At 45.5% G+C, this 25,628-nt stretch overlaps 1 protein-coding gene across 2 annotated transcripts in view; it reads right to left on the bottom strand.

Moving 5' to 3' along the window:
• The window catches only part of SLCO2A1 (solute carrier organic anion transporter family member 2A1), an 80,641-nt gene that overhangs the window by 52,144 nt on the left and 2,869 nt on the right, over positions 1 to 25,628 (bottom strand). Inside the window, exon 1 of one of the 2 annotated variants that reach the window (XM_072792678.1) lies at positions 24,216 to 24,275. The exons of the other annotated variant lie outside the window; for it this stretch is intronic. Within the exon in view, the coding sequence (XP_072648779.1) occupies positions 24,216 to 24,260 (45 nt within the window). The 5' untranslated portion in view covers positions 24,261 to 24,275. Of the gene's footprint in view, positions 1 to 24,215; positions 24,276 to 25,628 lie in introns of those variants that run through there. 2 annotated transcript variants of the gene reach the window in all.

The raw sequence follows: 25,628 nt of genomic DNA, 5'->3' as shown, positions 1-25,628 counted from the left end.
CATCTCCACTTGTATATGTGTCTTTCAGTGTCTCTACCCTCATAGCCCATTGTCAGTCCTGGCCGGCAGTTCACCACATGGGAAAGACCTAGGAGGTGAGACTCTGGCCAAAAGAGGCCATAGTGCAAATGCGGACAAAGAAGGCCACCCAAAAGGGTAACTCCTGGCTGTTTCCTGGGGACTTGAGAGATGTAGACATCTGAAAGGGGAGGAGGATGTCTGGGTTAGTTCCTCTGAGGCCCACCTGAGAGGCCCCTCAGAGCTGGATGGGAGACAGGGATCTTTTTTCCTGTCCTGACAAAAGAAAGATAAGGAAGCAAAGCAAGGACTCAGATGTGAAAGGCCCCCTTCGCCAATTGGCTTGCTTACCCCTTCTATACCTTCTCCAGGGTGTGGCTTTGGATCTAAACCATGGTCCCGTGGCCCCAAAGGGGAATGTCTCTTTCAAGAAGTGATTCAGGAAATCAAAATTTTTCCCATTCAGGAAGAATGTCTGAACAAGATAAAGCTCAGAGATTCAAAACAGTCAGTGTTGGGACAAAGTTGGTGGTATTTGTAGTGGCAATAATAAAAGGTATCTTTAGTATTATTATGAACTGGAAAAAGCCTCTGATATGACAGGGTCCTGGGAGCCCTTGGAAGTATAAAAATCAAGATAGTCTAAAAAAACAAAAAACAAAACAAAACAAACAAAAAAACCCCCATGATTTCCACTACAGCTTCTTTCTTCCTTAAGAGGGAAGTAGCCAGGCTGGAGAATTCAACTGGAGTCTTGCCTGGGAGAGGAGACCAGTCAAGCCAGGCCCCTGACCAGTTTCTCCAGTGCCCCCTTGCCAGCCTCTACTGTCCACAGAGAAGCCTTACTGTATAGCAGGGTTCTTCTAATATAACCGAGAAAGGCCTGTGAGAGCTGCTTCAGGGAGGATGGAGGCACAGCGGAGGCCAGGAGGCCACAGGAAACCACAGCAGGCACAGAGGAGCATCACGTCCAAGTGGACCCTCTCCCATTTTCAAACTGCCTGGTGGGTCCTGGCTCCCAGAGGTGGGAACCAGGTCCCCGGTGAATTGAATTAGATAAGATCTTCTGGCTACTTTTTGGTTTAGTCTATTCAGCCTAGATAAAAATCTCACCTGAAGGCCTCTATGTAAGATAAAATTAGAATGGATACTGAAAGTCCCAACCTGCATAATTCTTTTAGTTTTTGTTACTATTTTGTGTTTTGTATTTAATATTATTATGAGTTGGAAAAGGTCTTTGATAAAGCCAGAGTCCTAGGGGCCTTGCAAGTATATAGGTCAAAACCATCTTGCCATTGTGGCATCCTTGTCTGAAGGGACACAGGGCACAGAAAAGGAGGTATGTGAGCCCTCTAGCTCATAACACTGGTGATCCACAAACACTTTGGACTGTGGTTGTTTAGGTTTTTTTCCTGTCTGATGCTCAACTCCACGGAGGGAGAAGGCAGGTGGCTGAATTGATCTGATAGCATTTGTGAGGGAAGATAAAATGAAGAAGAGTGGGTAAGAGACTGCCTGGGATGATAAGGACCTGCAGCCTGGGCTTTAGAAATCATAGATTAAAAAGAAAAGTCTAGAAGAGATGAAACATGAGCATATGAGACTACATTAATTTATCAGATTAGCTAGGAGCATGGTACTCAAGGGTTCTCAGAAAAATAAAAACTTTGAAACAAGCCTATCATTGACATCTATGTGAATATATGTCCAAATTCTTCCCCAGAAATTATTTTTTTTAATATAGAAAAGCTTGGGATGTCTGAGTAGCTCAGCGGTTGAGCATCTACCTTTGGCTCAAGTCGCGATCCTGGGGTCCTGGGATCAGGTCCCACATGGGGCTCCCTACAGGGAGCTTCTCCCTCTGCCTATGTCTTTGCCTCTCTCTGTGTCTCTCATGAATAAATAAGTAAAATCTGAAAGAAAGAAAGAAAGAAAGAAAGAAAGAAAGAAAGAAAGAAAGAAAGAAAGAAAGGGAGAAAGAAAGAAAGAAAGAAAGAAAGAAAGAAAGAAAGAAAGAAAGAAAAAGGAAGAAAGAGAAAGAGAAAGAGAAAGAGAAAGAGAGAGAGAGAGAGAGAGAGAGAGAGAGAAAGAGAAAGAGAAAGAGAAAGAGAAAGAGAAAGAGAAAGAGAAAGAAAAGAAAAGAAAAGCTTTCCTTCATGGAATACAAGTGCCATTTGTCTTCTTCAGAGGTTGGCACACGAGTTATTTGTTAGATTGACATAAGGCACCATTAGGGAAACTGCTTTGAATCCGCTTATGGCAGGAAAAGAACGTTCAGGCTGTATTAACAAGGAGGCTTCACCACATTTTATATTTTTCCTATTTTTTGTAGTAACAAGATAAGTTGTTAATATTTTCCCCTCACTTCCCTGAAGGGTTTGAAGATTAAACCCTCAAGGAAGAGGAAGCTAGTTTTTCAGAGAGAGAGAGAAAAAGGGGGGACCGGGGATACGGTATCAGAAGAGCTCAGCACCCTGAGAGCTGATCCCCAGGAAGCTGGCCAGGAGGAAGGCTGGCTTGTGGCCATGGGGAAGCTCCAAGGGGCTATTTTCTTCACATCATTTTGTTTATTTATTTTGTCTTTCCCCATTTGTCAGCCTTGGTCACCCTGTATCTTTTGCATCTGGCTATCTGGCACATAATAAATGTCCAACAAATATTTGCTCCATTAAGTTAATCTTCCTACGACCCTGAAAGGTAGGTATGATTCCTTTTGTTTATGGATGAGGAAATGGAAGGTCAGGGAAGCTTACACAATTGTCTCATATTACAAAGCTGGTGAATGATAGCAGCCATTTGACACCAAATCAGGCCATCATCCTGCTGCCCAATTTTATGAGAATTTGGGGGAAGGAGGCATCCTCAAAATTGTTTGTGTCAAGACTGACAGCTATTGGGGCACCTGGGTGACTCAGTCGGTTAAGAGTCTGACTGCTGATTTCAGCGGCTCAGGTCATGATTTCAGGGTCATGAGATTCAGTCCCATGTCGCGTCGGGCTCCTTGTTCTGCTTGGGGTTCTCTCCCTCTGCCCCTCCCCCATCATGAGTGCTCTCTCTCAAATAAATAAATCTTTTTAAAAAGGGGAGGGGGCACCTGGTGGCTCAGTCAGTTAAGTGTCTGCCATTGGCTCTGGTCATAATCCCAGAGTCTTGGGATCAAGCCCCAAATCAGGCTCCCTGCTCAATGGGGAGTTTGCTTCTCTCTCTGACCCTTACCCCACTCCTGCGCTCTCCTTCAAATCAATCAATCAATCAATCAATCAATCCATCAATCTTAAAAAAAAAAAAAAAAGATTACTGGCTATATAATTGCCAATCCAGTGGCCTCCAAAGGTGGCTTTACCTAAGTTCTGCAGCATTCGACACATTTGGTTTCCCTCACCTTTATGATGTTACTTGCCATCCCAGTGCTCTTGCTTTCTGCCCCTCTGTCCCTTCTTAGAAATGCATGGGGGAGCCCTTTTCTGGCTCCCCACCTGATGAGGATGTTCTCCATCTTCGGCCCCTTTGTTCATCTTCCTACACATGCTGGCCCTGGGCACCCCACACACCCCTGCACAGGCCCACCCTGGACTCACACTGAAGCCTCCTGCTGCCACTGGAGGGTAGACGCCCCTCCTCCAGCCTGGGCCATGCAGTGAACTGCATTCCACACATTGCAGCTTTGACTCTCTGCCAGTATCTGAAATTCATGCCCCAAACCATGATCTTACCCTGCATGGTCTCCTCTTCTCAGTTTCAGTTCTTGCCCTGGGACTTCAACCTCCAAACCAAGACTCAGATCCACACCCTGCTCTCCAGCTCCACCACCACCCTCTATCCAGTCACTGTCAGATACCACCTGGCCATGGTCACAGGTTCCCACCCTTCTCCTAAACCCACTCCTTCCTCCTTCCAATCTGTTGGTTGGCCAGTAGTAATCTTCTAAGAAACTTTAAGTATAACATTCACACAAAAAAGGCATAAGTCACAGAGTGTGCCTTGATAAAATTTCAGAAACTGAGGACCCTTAAGGAACCAGTATCCAGATCAAAGAACAGAACGTGCCTTGGTTCCCAGAAGCCCCTTGTGCCCTTCTCAGCCACTCTCCACCTCCAGGGGAATGACTCTCCTGACTTCTAGTGGCACAGGTTAGGCTGCCTGTTTTGTACTTTATGAAAATACAATCACGTACTATGTCAGTATGATCTTCTGAAAATGGAGATCAGAGCCTGTCATGACCCTGTAAAAACCCCTCCAGCAGATTCCCACCAGCTCAGATTAGAAACAAGTGAAGTGCCCCAGCCTCCAGGGTCCTCCCTCTTCTAGCCCTGTGCACCTTCTCTCCCTGTGTTACCCACCACCGAGCCTTTGGGGGGTGGGGGCCACTCATTCTCCCTGGGGGCTCTTTACTCCTGTCTCCTCCCCTGGTTAGCTTCTCCGGTGGCAAAGAATGTCCCTCCTGTTACACACTGTCCATTGTTCATTCGGGGCACTGAGCTCAATTACAATCACCTGGAGTACTTTGGGCCTTTTGGCAATCCTGGCACCTTGCATGTATACCTGTCACCAGCCAGCAGAGTAGGGGAAGGAACTGGCCACAGAAGCCAGGCTGCTACTTGATGAGAAGAGGCGATGGCTTGGCCAGTGCTTGATAAGGAATAAATCAATGCGAAGGAATGCATTTCAGTGAATGGCACCACTGGTTCCCGGGGTGCCCATAAGGCTTAAGTAAGTGGAATTGAAATGATGCAGAGGGATTGTAAATTCCTTGCACAAATGCATATTTTTTTCCCTCCTATTGTACCTGTTTCTCTCTCAAAAAAGTTCTGGAGGCCGGTAAGTTGCTTAGCAAGCCCTTATAACTTCTTCCACTTTCCTTAGGGTTTCACCCTGGACCAGCTCCCTATCAGAGCTCCCAAGCATCTCCATTTGTAGAAATGAAAGCTTGGACCCATCTTTGCCTCTTGACCCTGCCAAGTGTGGTAGCAGACCAGAGACTGGAGGCTTGCCCTGAGCGGCGAGGAGGGAGCAGTGTGTGAGTCTTTGAGCATGACTTGGGCCAGCGTGTGAAGCCTAAGAAGGTTTGGTGGAAATGAGTGGGTATTCTGGCAGGATAAGGAAGGAGCCCTTGCCCAGGGAAACCCCCTCTGCAGGCAGCTCGTCCCCACGCACTACCCGCTGAGACCATCCTACAGCCTCCCTCGTAGGCTGCCGAGTTCCTGATAAACCACAGCATGCTCAGCCCATCAAAGCCACATTGGAGGACTGAGAACAAAGTATCAAGAACCTGCAAGAGAGTCAAACATAGCAGGTGCTTGAGAGAAGGGTGAGCGGCTGCCCAGCCTGAGAGGCCAAGGCACTGACATGTATGTGTGGCTGCCCATTGGCCCAGACCCAGCTGGTGCTGGGTGTTCCTTGTCAGCACTCTCCCGCCTGCTGCTCTGGTGTCACAGTGCCTCCTGAGGCTACTGCAGAAGCACACATGCACACATGCACACACATGCACTGGACAGGCATGCTCAGGCCGCCACTCCCATCACGTGCACTCACACAGGTGGGGACTCCTCTACAACAGGCCTGTCAGTGGCAGAGACATGCTTTCCTGCATGGGAACAGTGTCACACCCCATTCTGATCACCTGGGCATTCCCCTGCATGCTGAGGGACCCAGAATTTACAGCCTCGGGTTGTTGTCACAGACACCCACAGCCTTCCAAGATCCCATCACTCTAAAAGAGATGCAGCCCCCCTTAAAACTTGGCACCAGATGGAGCAGGCCCTTGGCAGCCAGGATAAGATGTTTGGGGGGCAGAGAAGGAGGAAACACAACCTGCGACAGAGTGAATTGATAGTTCCTTCATAGGAAAATCACCACACTTCTGTAGTTATTCTGTCTCTCTGTTCTTCTGGTGGCAGGTGGAAGGATGGCAGGAGGAAAGGACTCTTGGTTTCAGACTCGAATCTCTCTGTCCCATCAGATACCTCAAGGGGATAAAATGTCTTCCCTAAGTGCTAAGTCATGACCATGATTTCAGATTTTTCCACTTGACCTCCTGGAGATCTTAAGAGGGGCATGTAACCTGGTAGTCTGTTTCCCCACTGATCCATGAGAGTGAAAATATCAAAGATATGGACCCAAAGGACTACACCACCTAAAGTGCTGGTCCTCCAACACTCTTTGTTATGATCCTCATAACTGATCTCACGTCTCTCTACACCCAACTCCCTCTGCCTCTGAAACTCACAGTAAAATGCTAAGGATATTCTCTACCACCTATGCTGCCCCCCCCCCCGCCCCGCCTCCTTGCTAGGGATGATGGGTTTAACTGTGTCCTTGGATTGTGTGAGGGTCAAAGCCCTAACTCCTGATACCTGTGAATGTGACCTTATTTGGAAATAGGCTCTTCAAAGATGTAATCAAGTTAAGGTGAGGTCAGACAGGAATAGGGCGGGCCTTCATTCAATGACTGCTATCCTTATGGGAAGAAGAAGAAATTGGATATAGAGATACACAAGACAATGGAGGCACAGAACAGACTGATGTGTCTACAAGCCAAAGGACTTCTGTCAATCACTAGAAGTACAGGGGACATGCCCTAGGCTCAGTGATAGACTCCTGTCCCCCTGGCCCAGCTGGCCTCAGCTGACCCTTGCAGAAACCTGTTTCACCTTCCCTAGGCCACCACATTTCCCCCTCCAGCTCCAGGGAGAGTCTTCTCACTTGTTTTCCAGGTGCCTGAGAAAGCAGGTTGCTTTATTTTTTAATTTCTGAGTCCCTCCAAATTCACCCAGCTATGTCCTTAATTCCTCTATTACTCACTTATTGGCCACTATGGACGAACAAGTAACAGCCAAGGCCTCCTGTACTGGGCACCCATTTCCTGCCTCACCCCTATTCCCATCCTTGGTCTGTCTTGCCTTTAGGCTCTGCTCCCTTACACTGAGTGTCTCCTTACTCATTTTCAGGTGCCTCTGCCTTCTATCCACAGCTGGAGGGTCCATGAGAATTCTCCCCAAATACGCAGACCTTTTTTCCATGTGAGCCAATAGACATGGGAAGCCCATGCAAAATGCGGGGAGGGATTCCTTCTCTCCTCCAGCTGAATCTGTGTCCCCTTGTGCCTTTTAAAGCTGTCACATAGAATGACTTGTCTTCCTGACTGATGGCCAATTCTCACAAGTATCAGAGAATCCGTCTACATTTTGCCACAGGCCAGAGAATGGTATCTACTCACCATTTTTTCTAGATCCTATAAAGGATGCAGCTCCATATTGACTTGCTTTTCCAGCCTTTTCCTTTTCCAGACTCACCATGAACCTGTGCCTGCCAGCATGCACACCTGTAGGAGGCCTCCTTCCTTTGCGTGGCTGGCTTTGGGAGGCAGCAGCAGTGCACTGCACTGCACTTGTGTCTCTTCCTTAAACACACCTCTCCTCATGTGGGTTCTGCCCCCCAGACATGCTGTTCTCAGCCTAGCACACTCTCCTGTACCCTGCCCTCTCTTGACTCCTTGTCGGCCTAACTCTGATTTCCCCATCAAGCTCTGTTTGAACATCACTTTAATGCCATCACACGTGTGATGCCAGGGCAGTCACGGTTATATGGAAAGGGGTGGGGGGGGGTTGGTCACTCCTAAAGACCTCCCTTAGCTCAAAACACACACAAGAGCTACCCTTCACTGAATGTGGATCTCCCTATGATGACTGAAACAGCGCCTCCCTCTGACAAAGGGGCAGAAACACTTTATGATTCCTTTGGCCTGCCAGCTCAGATAGATTTTATTGGGGGCTATGAGTGTGTGTGTGTGTGGGGGGGTGGGCATTGTTAGTTTTGCCCAGAGGGAACATTAAAAATACTATGATAAGCAGATATTTATTGAATAGCATCATGGGCCAAGCATATTCCAGGGGTGACCAAGGGCCAAGCAGAGCCAGACCCCTTTGGGGGCAGTTTGGTAATAAGATGAGGCATATGTATACAATAGTAGTAACTACTCTCAAGGCGATAGGGCAGATGCTAGAGCAGCCATACAGATAATGGTGCCACGGGCACTCAGAATATGAGAAGGTAAGGAAGAGGGCCCTGGAGAAAATGAGATCAGAGCTGGGTTTTTGAGGACAAGAATGTCAGAATGCAGAGAGGAGCAAAGGGGTCATCCTAGCCTGGGAGACAAGGTGAGGAGCGGAACAATGCAAGCCTGACAGGCCTAGGGGTTAGGAAATGATCTGGTTAGTCTGAGAAAGTTCTGGATAGGTGAGAGGAGAAAACCAAGTCAGGAAAGAGGATTGGTGCCCAAGGAGAGCCACAGAATTTTCTCTCTTTGGCTGTCACTGAATACTTGTTGGCAGGGATAATGCTTGTCAACCATTTGGTTAACCAGTAACAAGACAAGGAATAGAGGACAGAAAAGGAAGGCCAGAGGCAGGTAGGTCCATACAAGGTCTTGGAACAGGTAGTGGAAGAGCCTCCAGTCAGGGGGTGGCCATGGACCAGGGGATGTCAGCAGGAGAAAAGCTCCAGGGAAGACAGTGCCTAGATGACTACGTGGAAGTGGAAGGTGGTAAGAGACCAAGGAAAGGGAAGGAAGGAACTCAAAAGAAAATGGGACCAAGAGTGAATGGTGAGAGTTATTCAACCTCACACCCAAGAAGAAAGGATGAGATCCTTTGGACTAATCTCCAAAATAAAATGGTAACTTGGTTGCTACTTGGTTTTTAAAAATATTTTATTTATTTATTTAATTAATTAATTAATTAATTTATCTATTTATTTATGAGTGAGTGACAGAGAGACACAGAGACATAGGCAGAGGGAGAAGCAGGCTCCCTGCGGGGAGCCTGATGTGGGACTCAATCCCAGGACCCCAGGATCACAACCTGAGCCAAAGGTAGATGCTCAACCACTGAGTCACGTAGGTACCCTACATGTTGGGTTTTGAAATAAATCCCCCTTGGGCTTTTTGTTGACACTACACTCCATGAGCAATACCTCCGCTGTGGGAAGATGTCTTGTCCCATTATTTCTGTTACCTTTGCTCCTTCTCCCTGAGGCCAGAAGAGCTCTATGTCTTGTTAGACTCCACACAGTTGCAAGTCACCATCTGTGAGATGGGTGTTGGCCTGAAATGGAGCCCCCAGGAATGCTTCCTAACAGAACTTCACTTGCTAAATTTGTGGAAGAATCAGGAGGACACGGGGCTCTCTGGGACATAGGAACTCTGAAAGATGATCTGGAGCTTGACAGAGGCAGGTTGGTTGCTAACAACATATGCGTTTTGGTCCAAGTTCAACCTTTTGTCTAGTCTCCAGATGGGTAGAAGTCTGCCCATCTGGTCCCCACCCTGACTATCTCCAGGGGCGGGCAGCCTTATCAACAAAGTCCGTACCAGGATGGAGGTGGTCTTCTGCAGTCATCCCCGCCAGCATCTATTCCAGCTCTACTCTCTCCATTGCTTCAACTCATTTCTGGACTTTGCAGACAGAGGGCAGCTACTTCTCTAACCTTGTCCCTTTGACTTTCCTGTGTCTCCCAAGGTGTTCCCTACCCTCTCTCCTCCCTCTGCCTTCCTCCCAGTTCCACTCCTCAGTTCAGCAAGGAGGGCGAAGAGGGACACCCTCCTTGGCAAGCCTGCGTGGGGAAAGATGGAAGAAACTGGGTGGGTCTCAGGCAGCGAGAAGAGAGGGCTTCAAGTCAGCACTGCAGAAAATGCCCAAAGCCTCTCTTGGAAAATTTCCTCAGGTCCTAGGCTGGTGTTTGAGAGGAAAGGAAACTGTTACATGGGAGGTCAAGGCAGGAAGTCAAGAAAGCATGCTCACTTCTTTCCTATAGGAAAGCCATGTTTAGATAAAGGCAATCAGAACATCCTTCCCAGCTACCCACACCCTCTGGCACTCCCTCCCACACCCACTGCCCAGGACCCCAGGGAGTGACAAGGGGACTAGGCCACAGGGATCTCCACTGCTGCTGGGAGGGCTCGCTCAGGGCGTCAAGGTCTTCTGTGCACTATGGCATGTCCTATCTAAACACAGGAAATGAGGGGAGAAGTGGGAGCAAGGGGAAAGCAAGCCAATTTCTCAAATTCTCTGTTTACCTACAGTATTTAATTTTAAGCTATAAATATCATTAGTTTGAATACTTCTGACCTGAGAACATTTGCCATCTCCAAACTACCTGGGTAAAAAAAAGAGAAAGAGAGATTGAAACGGAACTCAGCCTAGCACAGCAAGTGTGTGGGCTCAGAGCACTTGTGGAGATTCTCTAAATTCCAACAGGTGGCCGGCCACGGTCCTCCAGGCTGAGAAGACCCTACCCTCTTGCACCCTTCCCAGCCTCCTTTCTCCTGGCCCAGGGGCAGGTCTCAGGGCCTGACATGCATGGCCCTTGGCTTTGCCCCAGACTACATGGAGCAGGAAGTCCCCAAAGTTCCTCCCATCAACTATGACTCCACATTAGAGACCCACATTCCCTGGCCACCATTTCAATTTAATTGATTACTTCCCACCAGTGGCTTGGGGACAATGATATCCCAGACACCCCGGTGACCTCTGCAAGTGAATCAGTGTCCCGATATGTACCTGGCTTCAGAGCAGAGGTTCTAGAATTTCAGGGTGCATCAGAATTACATAGAGGGCTTGCTGAAACAGCTGGCTGGGCCCCAGATTCGGAAGCTCTGGGATTGCCCAGGAATCTGCATTTATCCCACGTGATGCCAGTGCTGCTAGAACAGGGACTATGCTTAGGGAACCACCATCTCAGACTCAGGTATGTCCTCCTGAGCTTTAACCTATACCTTTCCAGGTATCTCTTTCCTAGAGATAAGGCCCAACCTCCGTGTGCAAATCCATTACAAAACTGAGGCAATCTCATGATTTCTCAGCACTTCCCTTGGCCATCTGCCTATCTGGACACGTGGTCTCTTCACATGCTGAGGGTCTGGCTGTGCTGCTGATGGAGGCCGCAGTCTACCCCTGGCTGCATACTTCTGCCCCCCTCTCAGTTCCTTTGACTATCCCACGCTGCCTCACTTAGAGAGTTGAAGGCAAGTGCAAGGGAATGTGGTTTCATCATCCACACCTGGTTTGTTTTGGCTGAGATTTCTACCTGCAGGTTTAAGACTCATGAATGAAATCACCAATAAGCATCTTTAGACGGGAAAAGATTAGCTAAGCAAATACTTGACGCCTACCAGCTACAGCCTAGGAGGAGCAGACATGAGCTCACCCACTTCCCCAATACCGCTACCCATTCATGTCTGCAGCCCAGGGGCGGGTGACCTCTGCAGCAGATCACAGAACAAATACCGATAAACAACATAAGGAAGGGGCATCTAGGCACTGGCGATATGCTGGGCATCTGATCTGTGGGGAGAATGGAAGGAGACTCCAGTCATGGGAAGAAGTGGACGGAATGCCCCATTCTAGGCCTCCTTGCAGCAGCTCACCCCAAAATACGCCTTCCTCCCTTCAGTGACTTCAGCAAAGCCCCTCTGGCCCCTGCAGCCCTTTTTGGAGGGTTGTCTATTGCCCAGTGGTGCTCACCTCTCCTGGAGCCCTCTGCCTGCTGCTCCCACATCCTGCCATATACAGGTCCTGTCACTGCCCTTTGGCAATGTTTTTGATGTGTCAGTTTGCCTAGGCTACAGTCCCCAGTTATTCTTTTTTCTTTTTTTATTCAATCAAAGTAAAGTAGGTGTTGCTGTGGAGGAAATTTGCAGATGTCATTACAATATATAATGAGTTGACTTTAAGTAAGGAGGATTATCCTACATAATCTGGGTGGACCTGACTCAATTAATCAGAAGTCCTTAAAAGCAGGTGTGAGAGGAAGAGAGAAAGAGAGGGAGGGAGGGAGGGAAGGAGGGAAGGAAGGAAGGAAGGAAGGAAGGAAGGAAGGAAGGAAGGAAGGAAGGAAGGAAGGAAGGAAGGAAGGAGAAACAATTGAGACTTCCTATGGAGAGGCAGAGAACATACCTCTGGGAGACAATGAAAAGCAGGAGAAGTGGTCCTGCTGAGGGACAAGAAGTAGCCTGAATGAAGGCATCGCTACTGGGGAAGAAGGGAAGGGTCCTGAATGAATCAATATTTGTATTAGTTTTTTACCCCTATTGGAACAAATCACCATAAAACTTAGTGGCTTAAAACAACACAAATTTACTGTCTTACAGTTCTGGAGGACAGAAGACCTACGATCAAGGTGGACGGTAGGCCTGTAGTCCTTCTGGAAGCTTTAGCGGAGAATCTGCTTCCTTGCCTTTCCTAGCTGCTAGAGACCTCCTTAGCTTGTGGCTCCTTCCTCCTCAGAATCAGCTGTTGAGCATCTTGAAATCTCTCTCCCTCTTACCTTTGTGGCTGACTCTGACCCTCCCACCTCCCTCTTATAAAGACCCTGTGATTACATTGGGCCACCCAGACAATCTATTCTAAAAAATGTAATTACTTCTGCTAAGTCCTTTCTGCCACGTAAAGTAATGGATTCACAGGTTCTGGGTATTAGGGTACTCAGACACTGGGGAGGCCATTGTTTTGTCTACTTCAGGGTTTGATCAAGCCAGAGACAACAGAAGATATACATACATGTATGTATATGTATATATGTTTCAAGGAATTGACTTATACAATTGTGGGGGCTGGACAAGTGAATCAGAAATTTACAGGGCAGGTGATCAGGAAAAGATGATCATAGACATTGGGCCAAAGATCCTATTCAGGGGGAATTATCTTTTTAATTCTCTTCCTCCTTTCCCCTCCCTCCATCCCTCCCTCTCCCTCCTCTCTCTCTCTCACTCCCTCTCCCTCTCTCTCTCTCTCTCTCTCTCTGTCTCTGTTTCTTTCTGTTTCTGGCTCAATCTGGCCTGAAATTCTCTAGCCCTGAAATGGTGAGAGTGATCCATTTTCATGTGTTGTAATTTCTGACAAATTGAGATTTATATTTACCTCATTTTATCATGCTCTACTTCCATGATGTTTTTATTTGTATTTATTTTTATTTTTTGCCTTTCATTCTCTCTTTTCTAGCCTTTTATTGATTGGATTAGGTTTCAACTTTTTACTTTCTTCTGCTTTGGATGGTATAGATTCAGCATCTTTTCTGTTAAATTACCTATACATTTTAACATACATAATTGACTTAAAGAGTAAATTTTTCCCCTCTCCTCCCAAACAAGCTAAGGACTTAAGATTTATTTATTTATTATTTTTTAAAAGATTATTTATTTATTCATGAGAGACAGAGAGAGAGAGAGAGGCAGAGACACAGGCAGAGGGAGAAGCAGGCTCCATGCGGGGAGCCTGATGCGAGACTCGATCCTGGAACTCCAGGATCATGCCCTGGACTGAAGGCAGAGCTTAACCGCTGAGCCACTCAGATGGCCCAAGACTTAAGATTTAATTCCAATTTTCCCTTCTAATTTTTCATATGAATGGCATGTATTCTCCTATTTCCATCTTTTCCGCCCTCCATTAATGATTATTATTTTTGTCTACCTACAATTAATAATTACTCCCACTTTTTGCATACTAACCTTTTCTTCTTTTTTTTTTTTTTCTTGCTTTATGAATTTCACCCTTCTTTGTTTTAGTGAGGACTGATGATTGGTAAATTCTCTGCTTTTGTTTGAAAATCTCTAATTTGTCTTCTTGAATTATCTTTTAGTTATAAAATTTGAATTTGGTGATGATTTTCTTTTAGCATTCTGAAAACTATTCCATTATTTTCTAGTATCTATTATTTATTTCGAGAAGACTAGTGTTGATCTAATTACTGATTCTTAGTAATCTGCAATTTCACCCTAGAGTTCTTAAAATTTTACTGTTTACTGTTCTGCAATTTCACTATAATATGTAGAGGTTGGGCTCTTCCTATAAATTCCTGCAGGAATCTACTATACTTTTTTTATATCATGGTACAATACATTTTCTCAATTCTGAAAACTCTGTCATTTCTTCAATACTGTCATCTATTCATTTTATTCTCTTCTTTGGCACTCATTTCAGACTTTTATTGGACCCTGCCCTTAATGTCTTAATATCTTTCACAGTTTCCACTTCTTTATTCCTCTGTGCTATATTCAGACTAACTTCTTCAATCCTATCTTCCACTTACTAATTATCATTAAGTGCAGATGTTACTAAGTTAAGGGTCTGAAATTGGGAAATTCTCTAATCTGCTATTTAACCATTCGCTGAATTTTAAATTTTCATATCTATATTTTTCATCTCTAGAATCCCCACGTATTTCTCAAAACTGCCCATTCCCTTTTCACAGTTTGTTCTTTCCTGCTATTTTCTATTTCTTCTTATATCTCTTTAAACATTTTTAATATGGTTTTATAATTTCTTTCAGAATGCCCCATTATCTCAAAATCTTGAGGTGCTAATCTTCCTCATCGATATATCTGCTGCCTGTTGCTTATGGTAGATCATTTCCTTGTGTAATTGTTTTTTAGGCTCCTCTTCCAAGGGCATTGTCTTCTCTTGGGGATTCTGGTTGGTCTAGATTATAGAAACATCGTTCCAAAGTGGTTTTACTCTTGTGTCTACCAGATGGCAAAGAGTTATCACCAGCCCCAAAACAATTTTTATGCTAACTTATCTGCTTAGAGATTCCCATACTACGTGGATAGTATAAATTCTGTTTTCAATTCTATGGAGCACAGACTGGGGGTTATAATTTCTTAGAGGAATTATTTCACCCAGAGGTCCTGTTAGAGATAAGCCTCTTTGCTGTCCCTAGGGCGGTGGGCAGAGTTTCATTAGTTCCCTTCTCACTAGGGGGGCAGCTTTATGCATAAGTCTGAGGCCCAACTCCCCACGCCATCTTTGCTCCCAAAGGAGCACAGGAATACCCAAACTCCATTAGGAGTTTCTTTAGGGTTTCTTCACTGGTCTAGTCATACCACACACAATTTTCCCCTCTATCCCTACTGCAGGGTCTGTGGGTACTCGTTGTTTTGGTTCAACTCATTCTTCATTTCTTGCACCTGAAAATTTCACTTTCTTTCTCACAAGCTTGGCTCCATTTTAAAATATTTGGTGGTGTTTTATTTAAGAAGTATCTGTAAGTATTTGTAGTATGAAGCCCCTTGTTATGTAAACCTAACATGTTGATGGAACCCATAATTCATTATAGTTTTCTATAATCCATCTTATCCTAACTAACCAGAGCCTTTGCAAGATAGGTACCTTGTCTGAAGCACAGCAGTGTTCTCTATGCAGAGGTTATATATCAGAAGCATGAAGGTGACTTTTTAGAATCCAGAGTTCATGGCCCCACATGTATTAAGCAAAATCCAGTTGTCTCTACTCCCTTCTCCTTTATAAAACCCACTTCTTTTCCTTCTATTTTTAAAAAGATTTTATTCATTTATTCATGAGAGACACAGACAGAGAGGCAGAAACATAGGCAGATGGAGAAGCAGGCTCCCTGCAGGGAGCCTGATATAGGACTTGATCCTAGGACCCCAGGATCATGACCTGAGGCAAAGGCAGATGTTCAACCACTGAGTCACCCAGGTGCCCCTCTTTTCCTTCGTGACACACTTTGTAACTACGTTTATTTGTGTATCTACCCATTGTTTATATCTCTGGAGAAGGCATAGCCCATTCTTTCTTGTTCATCATTGTATCTTTAATGGTTGATGATAGGTGATCAATAATGACATGTCACATGAATGAATGAACAAAATGAATGCATCTCAGGCAGCCATCCTGACACCATTCCTGGCCTTAGAGTTTTGAAACCCCTGCTGAATAGAAACACTTGCAGAGTGCTATCTTATAAACAGGGGGTAGTTAAGCAAGGCTTTTTTTCTTTTTTTTTTTAATCAAGGCTTACCAAATGACTAGGTAAAACCCACCCAGGATGTTCCCACATCCTTCCAGGTGTAAAAGTCCAAGCTCAGGACCAGACTCCAGGCAGCACTTAGCAGTTCCTGTCTCAGCCTCTATTCTATCCTCACTGCCTCTCCCTCAGGCACACTCTTCCTTCATGGCATGGAGCCCATCAGATACACTCACTTCCCTAAGATGCTTGGCCAACCTTAGGGCTAGATTCCCAAGCTCTGAGCCAGTCCCTGGGAATGGGCACCAGAAGAGCAGAGAGAAAAGCAGAGAAATGCCTCTCAAATATTCTCAGAGAAGAAAATGTTCCATAGTTTTACCTCTCTTTAAGAATTAAAGTATTGTTGGGGCACCTGGATGACTCAGTCAGTTAAGCGTCTGCCTTTGGCTCAGGTCATGATGCTAGGATGGAGTCCCACACTGGGCTCCCTGCTCCACTGTGAGTCTACTTCTCCCTCTGCCCCTCCTTCCTGCTTGTATTCTCTCTCTCTCTCTCTCTCAAATAAATAACTAAAATCTTTTTTAAAAAGAATTGGAGGGATCCCTGGGTGGCGCAGCGGTTTGACACCTGCCTTTGGCCCAGGGCGCGATCCTGAAGACCCGGGATCAAATCCCACGTCGGGATCCCGGTGCATGGAGCCTGCTTCTCCCTCTGCCTGTGTCTCTGCCTCTCTCTCTGTGTGTGTGTGTGTGACTATCATAAATAAATAAAAATTAAAAAAAAATAGAATTGGAGTATTATTATTCAACTTTACCCCCAACTCTGAAGAGATATAAGACTCAAATGCAATAACAAACATAATAATGCCATGAGAACAGTGATGGGAACCATGGGATGGTCTTCTAGAGAAGCCCACACCCCCACCTGCCATCTTGACTTCATCTTTGGTCCATCCTCAGGTACCTGGAGACCAGACACCTCCCATCTTATATCACATTTCATATTCCACAACACATGTCTCACTGCATCCAACAAAGGGGGGTGTGGGGTCCCCACAGGCTTTAGGGCATTTTAATTGGCAGGTTTTTCTAATTATAAGTACAGGACATGTTTACCGCAGAAAAATGGAAAACATAGGAAGTCACAAAGAAGGAAGACAAAAATCATCTGTGGGCTTCTCACACAGAGAACTATCTGTTTAGGTATATACTTTTCAAGTCTTCTTGTGACTTAAAAATTTGGATCATCTCTACATATAGTTGCCTATCCTGCAGCTTCTGCTTTCGTTATAGAACAAACCCTTACCCCCAAACTATTCTCAAGAAAATATTTATTTGTTTATTTATTTATTCATTTGACAGAGGGAGCAGCAGACAGAGGGAGAGGGAGAAGCAGGCTCCCCAAGGAGCAGGTAGCCTGACATTGAGCTCAATCCCTGGAGCCTGGGATCATGACCTGAGCTTAAGGCAGATGCTTAACTGACTGAGCTACCCAGGCACCTCTCAAGAAAACTTTTAATAATAATTCGTAAATATTCCATAGATGGATGTCCCCTGGTGTACCTGAATGCATATCCGATTGCTAGATATGCGAGTCATTTCCTCATTATAAGCCTTTAAGCATATGAGTCATATAATAAAATGTTGTTCAGCTGACTGGGGTTCCATTTATTCTTTAGGAAGTATTTCCAACTCACCTGATGGCTCCCCCCACTTCAGGCTGGGGTCTCTGGTCTAAGTGCTTGTGTGCCATACAGCTGGAGCATCTGTCTAGCCTTATGAGCAGAGGGGAGGGGATGTGCAACAAAAGAGCAAAGCTGAGGAATAAAGACTTACAGGGCTACCATTGTCAAATCTGGCTTAGAAAAATAAAATAATAAATATAAATAAATAGCTCTGCTTGTGTCTGTTGGTACGAAGGACTGAAGTAGCAAAGCTCTGGCTCAGCTGGTGGAATTATGGTGGGATGCAGGAAGCAGCCATAGAGGAAAGAGTCCCCAAATACCAGCTCTGTCACTGTGTGATATGGCAATTCCCGTGAGCTGCCTGCTAGTCTCCACCATAAAAGGTGGATAATATACACCTCGGAGCATGGTAAGATTAGTCAGATAGCATTTCTGAAAGGCCCACTTACTATTTCACTAAATTTATCGCATAATGGGTTCCCCCAAATTAAATATCCAAATTAAATATCACAATTAAATATCCATATGCCCTCATATATTTTCCCATACATATTTGCCCTCATAAAATGTATCCATCTGTGTGACGATTGAAAACCATATCATAATTGTTACCAATAAAAATGTGTTGCTGAGGGTGGGAATTCTGAATATTTGTTAATTTAAGCAACCCAAACAAGCTTGTCCCCACTCCTTGCTAGTTTTACATGTTAAATGTTAAATTTTCATGTTGATTCAGTGGAACAGTGCTTTGCTGGGACACTGAGTACAAAGGAGGAGCCCCAGGCTGCAGTGAGCCTAGGAGGACATCCTCCTGACAGCAGGGCAATGTGAAATGAAATGGAAAACCACAGGGCCCTGCAGGCTTACTTTCCAAGTCAGTGACAAGGCCTAGGGGTGGAGATGGTCCAATAGACAAAGCTGGTTCTACAATAATTTGGTCCTGCCACTTTAGGATGGGAGGGATGTGTGAGGTGTATCCCTGGAGTACATCCCACAGGTATGTTCCTGCTAGCACTAGGTCAGATCCCTCTGTGAGGGTCTCTGCTAGGCCTTCTGGTGATAGAGTCAGGATGGAGTCCCCAGTGAGCCTCTTGTCCCCAGTGAGCCTCCTGAGAGATGCCATCTACTTGGAGACTAGATGATAGACTCAATGACTTATTCAGAGCTTTTCCAGGCTTGGCATGGACACTCCATGAAGGCCTGCAGAGTCAGAGGAAGTGAGGAGCTGAGAGTGAGAACAGAGGAAGTTGGGGGTAAGGAGGAATAATGGGTTGGGGCAGGCCTTGCAGCTCATGAAGGCATAACAAATTTGCAGGATCTGATGGGGTGAAGGTCCCCATGATGAGAAGATCTCTGCTGGTTCCTGGAAACTCGGAGCCCACCGGCCTCCACAAAGCCGGAGGCCCCCTCATGAGTGGGGACCACACTCCTTGCAGTGACTGAAACTAGCAAGAAAACTTTTGTGATCAGGGACAGCAAGAGTCGGGAACCACACACACCCCTTAGCAACGCCCAACTTCAGAGCCTGGTTCAGCTTTCAGAGGAGAGTAGCCCAGACCACCTGGCTTTCCATTTCAACCCTGCCAAGCTGCTCCCCAGTTACAGGGACTTATGGGAGAGAGGAGACTGTTTTCTACTGGAAATATCGAGGGCAGTAACCAGGAAGAGGGGATTCTGCTAGCTTCCCTCTAGGGATGTACATGGAAAAGCAGGGGAGATTTCAATTCAACATAGGAGAGATTTAAAGCCTGTGCTGCAGGGATCCCTGGGTGGCTCAGTGGTTTAGCGCCTGCCTTTGGCCCAAGGTGTGATCCTGGAGTCCTGGGATTGAGTCTCGCATCAGGCTCCCTACATGGATCCTGCTTCTCCCCCTGCCTGTGTCTCTGCCTGTCTCTTTCTCTCTCTCTGTGTGTGTCTCTCATAAATAAATAAATAAAATCTTTTTAAAACATAAAAAAATAAAGCCTGTGTTGCTACCAGCTCCTGGGCCTTCCTTGTGAGGTGGTGAGTTCCCCGTTACTAGGGCTATGCAAAAGAGGTAAGGACATCAAGAGGATTCCTGCCTCTTTGAGCAGATGATCTTTCTTGTCTCGTTCAACTCTGAAATTCAACTAATTCTATAAGCCAAGAAGCACCATCTTTCTACAGGTCAGTTATATCATCACTTGTATGGATTCTATACCATGAGAAGTTAAAAATGCTGTAGCAATCATGATGAACAACGAAGACAGGCTTCTGCATACAAATGAGAAGGAGTAATAGGGCTCGTTGCTCCATGAGCCCCACCACCAGTGTCCTGGCTCATGCTCATCTTCTCTCTGGAAGACTACAATCCCTTCCTGCCATAGATCCTTGAGGTTTATTTCCATCACTGGGCACCATCCCTGACCCTCCATCAGCAGAGGGTCGAAGTCCTTTCTTGTACAATGTCACAGCAAGGGAAGCAGTAGGGTGACCAACTTGTCCCAACCTGTCCAGAACTTTTCCAGTTTGAAAACTGAAAGTCCTGTGTCCCAGAAACTGCCTCAGTCCTGGACAAATCAAGGCTGTTGGTCATGCTGAGAGGCAGGGAATTTACAGATTATTGTTTCTTGGAAGATTGGGAGCCTCTTAGGGAGCCAAGTACAAACAGTAATACCTGGTACAGAGCCCCACGTGGTGGATGCTCAGTAAAGGCTTATGAGTGAGTGAGCCCAGGGCTCCTGCACCAATGCTTAGCTGCCACTCTACTCCCCTCAAATGCTCTGAGAATCAAAGGCAAAGCAGGAAGCTTTCAAAAGGCCCTGAGGCATGAGGCAAGAATGATGTAAAACGACTGAGAAAGTGGTCTGTTTAATCCCATCCTGCAAACTCATTGGCAGCCCATTATGCAAGGCAAGGGTGACTCTGGAAGCCTGCTGTCCTCCCCGCCCTTCCCTTGGCTACTACCCCTTTCCTCCGGGCCCATAGGGACCTCAGTGCATTCTCTAGCTGGCTCATCTCCTGGGGCGTCGCAGAGACCAGCCCAGGAATTGTCTGACATCCACACCCCGTACCTGTCCCACTTAAACTTTCTAGGTACCGGTCCCTCTGCACGTACCAAGCTGGCTGAGTGAACTAACTGGATAAACTAGTTCTGGCGTGAGGTCTACCTGTGCTGTGTTTCCCAAACTTGCTATGCTCCACCTGGGAGTCACATTTGGGAGACTCGAGCTAGATGCAGCATAGCTTCCTAGAGCATCACTGTTACTCCAAGATTTAGGGGGAAATACATTATTTGGAAACATACACTATACTGTGTAGGAAAACCTAAAATTCACTTGATTTTAAGATAAAACATAAAAGATTCCAGAAATATAATACTCATGGTTCATCCACTCATCCTCTTGTCTACTCCTATGTGGAAACCTGTTTACTCTCTCCTAGAACTCAGGGCATCTTGGCGGGTTGGTTGGACAAACACTGGCTTACTGAGGCCCTCCCCAATGACACCTGCATTTTAACTGAGGCTTTCTGTGCTCTAGGCCAGCATCTCTCAGGGGTGTAAGAGCATTCTGAGGAACAAAAATAGGTATTACTGATGTTTGTTACCAGACTCCCAGGTTCCTATAGGACTCAGGTGCACACTGAATTAATTCTTTCTTTCTTTCTTTCTTTCTTTCTTTCTTTCTTTCTTTCTTTCTTTCTTTCTTTCTTCTCTCTCTCTCTCTCTCTCTCTTTCTTTCTCTCTCTTTCTCTCTTTCTTTCTTTCTCTCTTTCTTTCTTTCTTTCTTTCTTTCTTTCTTTCTTTCTTTCTTTCTTTCTTTCTTTTTAAAGATTTTATGTATTCATTCATGAGAGACACACAGAGAGAAAGAGAGGCAGAGACACAGGCAGAGGGAGAAGCAGGCTGCATGCAGGGAGCCCAACATGGGACTTGATCCTGGGACTCCAGGATCACGCCCTGGGCCAAAGGCAGGCACTAAACCCCTGAGCCACCCAGGGATCCCCCTGAATTTCTACCAAAGGGTTCGTGTGCCTACTTTCTGGGAGGCAGGGAGCAACCCTGTGGGAGTCAGCACCAATGCTGACCAGACTGAATATCCCCAAGTTCATTTGGGGTTACTGTCCCAGGCTGGTGCTCTTCCCTCCAGCCATGTCAGAGCCTCCAGCATTTCCCCTGAGCCTCCTGAGCATCCCAACGGGGCAAAGGGGTTCGGAGGACCGGTGCTGGGAGAGGGCTGCTCACTGGAGTATCCACCCATCCTTCAACCTCATGGTGTAGCCTCACACTCCCTGTCTTGGTTTCGTTCCCCACCCTGATCAAATGTAATCCATCCCAAACAGGAGGCCACACCCCAGGAATCAAGATCTTCTAAACTGAGAGAGCTGGGGATTGATCAAAGCCAGCCAGCCAGCCTATACCCTCAGCTTCTGCCAGGTTTCATAGCAGGTCTCTCAGCAAAGCTCAGACCTAACTGGCCCTGCTCCCAGTCTCATCTCCATCAGCAACTTAACAGCATGAGATGAGGATCTGAGAACTTGCAAGGACCTCAGAGATCACTGAGCTCAGGCCCAAATGTTCAAGGATGAGAGAATCCAGAACTGAGAGGCATTCTGTGGCCCTGAAAGGAAGAGGGCTTGGAATTAAGCTGACCCCGAGAAGGAATTCCTGCTTGCCATGTATTGGACAGGTGGTCTTGAATGAGCCTCCATTTCCTCAACTGTGAAATAGAGATGCTGACACCTCCTTTGCAAGACTGTTGTTGAGAATAGAAAAAGTTTAGGAACATAGATTAACAAATCAAGTTCAAAGGAAAAATACAACTATTCAGCTAAGCCTAGAAGAAAAGCTGGAGCACAGAAATACATAAGATCCCATCCAGTTACTAAAAAGCAAGCTTCAAATTTGTCTTTAAGTCTCCTTAAAGGCAAAGTAGAAGGGAAACTGAATTGGTTATAAAGTATGGTAACCATAACATAAACATATACCACTGCAGACTAAAAATCAAGCTTCTACCTGTTATCAGGACTTGCTATACCATTACAGTAATCAAGGCAGTGTGGTATTAGCAGAGAGATGTACACATACATCAGTGAAACAGAAGAGAAAACCCAGAATAGATCCACACAAGCATGGCCAACTGGTTTTTGACAAAGGAGCAAAGGCAATTCAATAGAGAAATGATAGTCTTCTCAACAAATGATGCGGGAGCAATTGGATAACTATAGGCAAAAAAAAAAAAAAGAACCTCACACCTATACAAAAATTAACTCAAAATGGATCACAGATTTAAATGCAAGGCTATAAAACTTTTAAAAGAAGATGTAAGAGAAAACTTTCAGGAACTAGGTTTGGTGAGGAGTTCTTAAGACATACACCAAAAGCAGGATCCAGAAAATTAAGAATTGATTAATTAGATTTCATCAGAATCCAAACTTTTTTTTTCTGTGAAAGATCCTATTAAGGGGATCTTAAGCCACAGACTGGGAGAAAATATTTGCAAACTACATGCCCCCAAAAGGACCTGTATCTCATATATATAAGCAGCTCTCAAAACAATAGTAAAAAATCTGGTTACAAAAAGGACAAACTATATGAACAGACGTTTCAATGAAGAGCACACACACATGGCAAATAAGAACATGAAAAGATGTTCAACATCACCGGCCATTAGGGAAATGCAAATGAAGACCATGCTGAGATGTCACTTCACACCTATTTGAATAGCCACAATAAAAATTAGTGACAACACCAAATGCTGGCAAAGATGTAGAGAAACTGAATCTCTCCTACATAGCTGGTGCAAATGTAAAATTGTACGGCCACTTCGGAAAAAAGTTTGGTAGGTTCTTAAGAAAAAAAAAAAAAAATCAACAAGCAACTACCATCCAACCCAGCAAATGCACTCCTAGGCATTTATTCTAGAGAAATGAAAGTCTATGTCCACGCAAAAACCTGTACATGATTGTTTATAGCAGCAGCTTTACTTGTATAGCCCCACACTGGAAACAACCCAAATATGCCTCAATAGGTGAACGATCAGATAAATCACAGTACATCCATACCATGGAATACAACTCAGCAATAAAAAGGAACAAACTATCGATACAAGCAACATCCTGGACAGATCTCAAAGGTATTATGTTAAACAAGAAAAACCAATTTTAAACAGTTACATATCTCATGGTTCCATTTATGTGACATTCTCAAAATGACAAATTATAGTGATGGCGAACAGATTAGTGGTTGTGATGGTAGTCAGTCGGAAGCGGGCAGGCATGACTACAAAGGAGTAGCACAACAGAGATCTTGGTGGCGATAGAAACAGTTTTGTGTCTTGAGGCAGTGGGGTGGTAGTTTCATGAATCTGTATGACAAAATGGCATGGAACTATACACATTACTGCAATGTCAACTCTCTGCTTTTGGTATTATAGCGCAATATGTCATATGGACCCATTGGGAGAAACCGGGTAAAGGGTACATAGTACCTCTCCATACTATTTTTCCTATGAATACGTGATTGTTTCAAAATAAAAAGTATTTTAAAAACTCAAAATAAATCAAGCTTTGTCTGGTACTAAGAACTCAGCTCTCTCCCATGTTCTTATCCCATGTTCCCTTTGGTTCTCCCACCAAAGACCATGGTTACAACCCATCTGTGCTGGTCCTGTGTGGTACAGACAAGTGTACATTCACACAGCTATTTCTTTATGTCCTTCTTCAACAGAAACTGTGAGTGCAATGCCCACATGGTAATGAACTTAGGATATTAAATGGAGGCCAGACTCACCCAGCCCCAAGCAAGGTCCTCTGATGGGTCCACAGCCTGGAGCATCCCAAGCTTCTTAGCTTCACCATGCACAGCTTTCTGGCTTTGGCACATAAATGGAGCTCTTCTCAGGCCAGCACCGCCACAAGCAGAAAGCAGGGTGAAGCAAGGGCTAGAAGTGGTTAAACCCATGGAATGGGATAAAACCAAGCAGAGGTGTGAAGAGGGAGAACAAGGAGGGACGAGGTCTGCACAGAGGACCACCCACACTCCTCTTCATTCCACAAACAGAGCAAAAGAGGATGTGGGGAAGCCATGCTCCCAACCCAACATCTCAACATCATATCTGGGTCTACTTGAATGGAAAAAAAGTTACTATTACAGACACAGGAGAATGATCAGAAGGAGGTAAGACGAGCTATCCATTTTGTGAGACATAAATCACTCTTCTCTTTGTTCCGTAGGTCACAATTCATCACCAGGAGAAGGGCTTTGAGTATCATTATAAGAGGAAAGATGTGACCTGTGACCCCTACCCAACCAGTTCCCCCCAACCCCCACATATAAGCAGGGCAAGCCAGGATCTCTCAGAGGATGGATAATGCTGTCCTGAATATCAGAGACATACCCATTAACCCAGGGCAGGAGAAGTGGACACCTCGTAATCCGTGAGGTCAGTTAAGGAATTCTTTGTTCCCGGGTATTCTCTTGAGAGGCATGAACAGTCAGATTGGTGGGATATAGTACTCCCCTCTGAAAACCAAGACGTTAAGCCCAAGATGTCTCCCCAAAGTTAGGTGTCAGAGGCCTTAGGAAGTTACAGACACAGGCTAGGATAAAGTATCTCTCCCTCATTTTGGGGCTTCCCTCCCAGGTCAGAGGTCACTGGGCCACTCAGGCCAAGCTGTGAGATCTGTCTCTCCCTTTCTTCTCACCGTGTGTCCCCTGCCCACCATCCCCACTGGACTCTCCCTCACTGACTAGATAGATATATACTATTTCCCTATGCTGGGGCCTGAGGTGTGGGAGTTTCTGAAATTTGGACAGCAATTACCAATGGTCTACTCCTCTTATAAGATAATCTACGTTTGCCCCCCCCTCCAATTTCATTTTAAAAAGAAACAGATCTCTTTGAGGCTGCCAGGATGAGTTGGCCACAAAGGCTCTCTCCTGCCTCCCCACCCCCACATTCGCTGAATGAACTGTTTTTAATTTAGAGTCCTGGATGTTGAAGTGTTCTCTCTGACAATGACTGGTGAGCAGGTCTTCTGCTTCTTAAGAATCCTGTAAGCCAGAAGCAATAGAGACATCTCCAGAATAAATACAATTGCATTTACTCCTACAGGAGAGAGTACAAAAACCTCATCCCATAAATAAGAGTCACCAGGCTCTTTAGGGGAGAGTTGTGGAGTGAAAAGGTGTGGTGACCCTGTT

This window comes from Canis lupus, chromosome 22 (genome assembly GCF_048164855.1).
Source record: "Canis lupus baileyi chromosome 22, mCanLup2.hap1, whole genome shotgun sequence".
In the NCBI taxonomy this organism is placed as follows: domain Eukaryota; kingdom Metazoa; phylum Chordata; class Mammalia; order Carnivora; family Canidae; genus Canis; species Canis lupus.
The sequence above is the reverse complement of the archived record's forward strand: the minus strand, read 5'-3'. Positions and strand labels throughout refer to the sequence as shown.